We start from the raw sequence: 5,472 nt of genomic DNA on the forward strand, positions 1-5,472 counted from the left end.
GATTTGGATCGCATGAATGATACATTGGGCTTGTTCAGTAGAGGGATCAATGCTTTTTTGGAGGTTTTCCTAGTAAGGAAGACTTCATGGGAGAGATGACTAAACACCTTGGCCGCTCTCCCACAGCAGACGAGGTGTTTAGCGTCATGTCTGGAACGCCTCTAACGTCTTTTCCTAGCACTACTTCCCAAACACCAAATGTCCAAACTTCAATTGTAGGTACTCCATGTGCAGCATCTGTACATGCATCGGTTGAAGCACAAGTATCAGCCGACACACGTGCATTTGCAGAAGCACGTGCATCCAGCGAGGTAGAGGGTAGTCGACAGAGAGGGAGGAGGGAGAGTTGAGAGGGAGGATGAGGCTTGTGTGGGGGTTGCCTAGAAGGTGGCAAGCAATCACCCTCACCAGAAGATCATGTAGACGAGCCAGTATGCCAGTACTATAGAGTTACAGATACTGATGGCATCTTCCATGATGATGAAGGAAGAGATGTAATGGCGTACATGAGGAGCATTGTGCATGCGACGTATAAAGATTGTTTCGTTTACTTCAAGAATCAGAAAAGCGGCTTGTGACTGGAGGTGTTGAGGATAATCCATAGGAGGTACCCAAATCCTAAGGATCAGCGATTCTTAGATGATTGGGGACGCACAAAAGTGAGGGATTTGCTTCACAACAAAAGATCCCACCTCATGACAAGCACTAGGGAGTCACTGCGGAGACAGGAAAAGGGGTGTGGAGCCTATAGCCAACCATCTATGTGCCACTGCATAGAGTGGAAGAAAGCCAAGAAGAAAGTAACAGAGAAAGTGAAGAGTTACCAGTACGCAGAGGCATGACGCATCCAAATGGAAACTATGGGATCGTCGCATTACGGATTGGGCGGCAGAGAGTTGTGGGAGGCAAAGTTTGTAAGTATATTTTGATTTCTAGTTTTTTAAATTTTATATTTTTTTCAATTCTTTATATAATTTGTTCTAATACATTGTGTCTCATAATTGTTTGTATATATCATAATTGTTTTGCAAACTACTATCGTTGGTAGGATACCTACTCCTAGAGAGGTAGGTTACCATTGAGGCTATAACCGCGCAGCCACATGGCTTCACTTCTATGAGGAGGGTCTCATCACTGAGGAGCAATATAACTGGGCTATGAGGATTCGAAAGCTAGAGGAGGTATGTTTTTCTTACTTTCCTATTAAAAGTATAGCTAATTATAACTTTTTCTTAGCAATTGTACGTAAGCAACCTTGATCTTTTGTGTGTGTAGGCAAACCCCGATGTGGAGCATAGCGAGGAGGGGGATAGCGATGCTAGTAGCCATGGTGGTGCTAGCGAAGATGTTTCTTCTTCAGATTCGTAGAGGAGCACCATATCTCCTCTATGGCCTTGTTTTCTTATATATCTATTGTCCATCTTTGAGCCTACTGCTTGCAGCCACGCTTTAGGTCATAAGCACTTAAACTCCCCATGTAAATACATTTGATCTATAATGAATACATGGATTTTTGTTTTCAATTCTCGTGCCTTCAGATCCATTGTGTTTTTTTCAAATGCATAATTTGATATATGGGAGGGTTCCAGTTCTGTTCTTCGCATCTATTTGCGCGTCTAAATTGCAGAACACGCGTGTCTATACTAGAGTCTAAAATGCAGAGTACATGCACTCATACACGCGCTATATAATTCAAATTAATAAAAAAAATTAAATATATTTTTAAAAAAATGAGATTTTTGGTTTTGCATTCGCGTACTAGCGCTTGTAGAAGCGCGTCTATGAATGTGTCTATATGTCAGTCTAATTTTCCATGTAGACGCACTTGTAGACGCATAAAAGAAATTAAATAAACAACAATTTTGGTTTTCCTATGTGCTTGTATTCATGCGTGTATATGCGCGTCTAAAGCGCGTCTATTGGTGCATGTAAATTTCCTCATACATGCGACTATAGTCGCGAAATGGTAGACGCACAAATAGACAGGCTTGTAGACATGCCCGTAAGATTTTCTCTCAATTCAAAAATTGCATCCAAAAGTGCGTCTAAGAGGCCTTTTTGTTGTAGCGATTGGGCCTCTCTTATTGCTGATCTTCTTAACTGCCTCCTTGCTATATTTAACTTAGATCCGCACAACCTTAGGGTTGAGGCCTGATTAGGTGGCAACAAATAGATACACTTCTTGCTCCAAATCATGGGAGAAATACCATGGTATCAACCATTTGTATGGAAAGCCCAAGATCAGAGAGTTTTTAGTGTAGTGTGATTGCTCATGTATTAGCTACCCATCTAAGAGCAAAAGCACATATATCCAGCCCTTTTTGGCTCTAGGTTGAGCTAGAGGGATAGACTATGCCTTGCTTTCGATAAGCTTCATGCTTTCATGGTGAATGCTTCCATTGAATGCAAAGAGAGCATAATTCTAATGTAGCTCTATAAGCCTCGCCTATCCATAGAAAGACTAACCTCATAAGTCCATGGATTAGGTTTATGCATGAAGGATGATGCATAGACACCTCGATCATGAAGATAAAGACTAACCACATAAGTCCATCCATTGGATCTATGCATAAGGGTGATGTGTAACCTGACTGCACACCGGCTCATGGAGTGGTCTTATGGACATAAGCCAAATGCTTGCAAGGCTTATGCACAAGGCACGCACATGTCATACCGCAAAGCATTTTCGTAAAACTAATTTGAAGCTTCATTTCACAACAATATAGCCTGGGTTATATAAAACGTCCTCTACCCACACTAACGGATCATGGACTTTATTAATGCGCACAACGTGCTATAGGATGGACATTTGATCCCACAACTAGAGAGATGGGGTTGGGGAATTATTTTGATGATTTATCAGATTGAGGGAAGTGATTGTAGTGATCGGTAGGTGAGTCATAGGATAAAAATCAAATGATCTAGTAACTTAAACCATTGCATGATCCAGGAGCTAAAACAGTCCACGGATGGGCATGTAGGTGCTGGTGGCAACACAAGAATATTGGTTCCCCGAAGCCCACCTTGGTTGCGTAAAGGGGGGCAAGGAGCTTGAGCATAGGAAGATATTTTGCATCAGCGTGTCAGGCGTCTATATATAATAGGATATAGCTGCCGCAAATTACTGTACGCCTACCAACTGGATGGGTTACATATTATTAATGCTTGAAGTTGGGACGTGGCAGGGGTAAACTAGTGCAGAGTTGACAAAACGGACTCTTGGTATCAGGAGAAGTGTGGATCTCGGATCCTGTGACGGACGATTTGAAATTTGACAAACCACGCTCCACGATATGCATGGTAGCTGGGTAGCCAAATATATATTGACAACCACGGGCGTTGTGCCGGCGACCGGCCAGCAGCCTACCTGGACACTGGCTGGCTTGTCCTCGACAGGTGAAGTAGAGGAAGCTTCCTTGTCACTAGCAAACTGCTCGAGCTCACGACCAACGTTACCATCATGAATCCAATCGTCCATGCCTTCATTCCGTCATATATATATATACACGCGACGCAGCATCGTATCGATCCAAGAAAAAATCAAGCGAGTCGCCAGCTGATGCTATCAACTAGTTATACACTTTCACTTCTCCCTTAGCTACAGAAGCTGTGATCGCAGCCAGCCAGCCAGCACTACTGCACAGCATATCCATAAATATAAACGCTATTCTGATCCGTCATAACTGCTTTGCATACAATACTTCTGTTAGCCGCACGTGTATGGCTAATATAGTGCACAGGAATTGCAATGGCCGATGCTTGCACCGCCAAATAGTAGCAGAGCTTCTGCTCGTACAATTACTTCAGCTAGCAGCTGGGACGCCAGCAGCAGCGGCCATGAGCGTGGGTGTCGTGGGCGTGGTGAGAACGTCAGCCGCTCATATATTGACTGCTAGCGGTGATTCAGCTGCTGCTGCTTCCGGCCGAACGCTGGTGCAGGTGCCCACGCCTGCCCCCGTGCTGTCTTACCACAACGGGCCCCTCCTTACTCGACCCCTGCGCCTCCACCTCCTATGGTATGGCTCCTTCTCGGCCACGCAGGAAGCCATCGTCACGGACTTCGTACTGTCTCTGCGGATGAAGAGCGTGTCCAAGGGCTCTCCGGCGCCAGCGGTGTCTCGCTGGTGGAAGACCACCCGGACCTATAAAGACGCTTCCAAGACCGGCGTCGCGGCCAGCATTCGGCTGGGCAAGCGCTTGCAGGACTCCAGCTACTCGATGGGGAAGAATCTGACCAAGGCGGGCGTGGCCACGCTTCTAGCCCGAGCGTTAGCGGCAGGGAGTCTGCCGACTGCAGCGGGGGGCGCCATCTACGTGGTCCTGACGGCGGACGACGTTCTGGTGGAGGACTTCTGCATGAACACGTGCGGCTTCCACAGCAGCAGCAGCGGGGCCAGTACAGCTACTATCACCGATGATGTCCCCTTCTTGTGGGTGGGTAACCCAGGCAAGCAGTGCCCGGGCCTGTGCGCCTGGCCGTACGCCGTCCCCCAGTACGGGCCGCCAAACCCTCTCTTGGTGCCGCCCAACGGCGACGTCGGCATGGAGGGCCTGGTCATCAACCTGGCGGCATTGCTGGCAGGCACCGCCACCAACCCCTTCCGCACGGGCTACTTCGAAGGGGACTCGTCTGACCCATCCGAGGCTGTGACGGCCTGCTCCGGTATCTTTGCCAGCGGTCACTACCCGGGCTACCCCGGCAACCTGCGCGTGGACGAGGCCACCGGCGCCAGCTACAACGCCCTCGGCCTCAACGGCCGGAGGTTCCTCTTGCCCGCCATGTGGAGCCCTGCCACGCGCTCCTGCTTCACACTGCTGTAGCTTCTTTCTGGGATAGGCGGCGCCGCCGCCGTTCCGATTGTATATAAATACGTGCCTTGATGTCAATTTACAGTGGTCGAGAGAAGCGGCACAAGGCGCGCGCACACACACGCCCGCCAGCTGTTTGTAATTTTTCTGCAGTCCCCTGTAAATGATTCGTCTTAATTTTTATGTCAGCGACATTCGTAACCTATAAGCGTTGACTTGGACGTCTTCCCTGGGCCTAGGTCGTAAAATGATGGGATCAATGTTCGTATCCTTACTCGATGCGTAGTGATTGGCACGTTCCTATCGACCGGGACTTGTCTTCTCCATCTTTATTCACTCTTTGACTTAGGACAAACGGAGCTTTACTCATTTCGCTCCCTGCTTCATAGGCGCTTAGTAACGCATGGATTGAACGAAGATTTGAAATAGGTGCGTCTAATTCTTCCCAGTGCACAGAGTCTTCTTTTGTCCTCTTGGCAATGAGCGCAGGCACGTTATATTAAGAAAGCACGTATCTTCTACAAACGAAACCAAAAGAAAAAAGCACACTCTTAGTGAGTTTTGCAACCTTCGTTAAACTATGCACGTCCGATTCCATTGTTCTTTTAGTAAGCTTGACTAGGCAAAGGATTTCCTTAACAACTTTACTAAAATAGTTTCTAG

The 5,472-nt window shown here is 47.2% G+C and overlaps 1 protein-coding gene across 1 annotated transcript; it reads left to right on the plus strand.

Annotated features, from left to right (window-relative positions):
• The first annotated feature begins 3,622 nt into the window (after positions 1–3,622).
• LOC148008721 (protein PHOSPHATE-INDUCED 1-like) lies at positions 3,623–4,885 on the plus strand. The gene has a single exon (XM_087674031.1). The coding sequence runs from the start codon at positions 3,721–3,723 to the stop codon at positions 4,819–4,821; it is 1,101 nt and encodes a 366-aa protein (XP_087530157.1). The 5' UTR covers positions 3,623–3,720; the 3' UTR covers positions 4,822–4,885.
• The last annotated feature ends 587 nt before the right edge of the window (positions 4,886–5,472 follow it).

Source organism: Lygodium microphyllum, unplaced genomic scaffold (assembly GCF_053477565.2).
Source record: "Lygodium microphyllum isolate KBCC unplaced genomic scaffold, Lygodium_microphyllum_v1.1.10 scaffold_70, whole genome shotgun sequence".
NCBI classification, from domain to species: domain Eukaryota; kingdom Viridiplantae; phylum Streptophyta; class Polypodiopsida; order Schizaeales; family Lygodiaceae; genus Lygodium; species Lygodium microphyllum.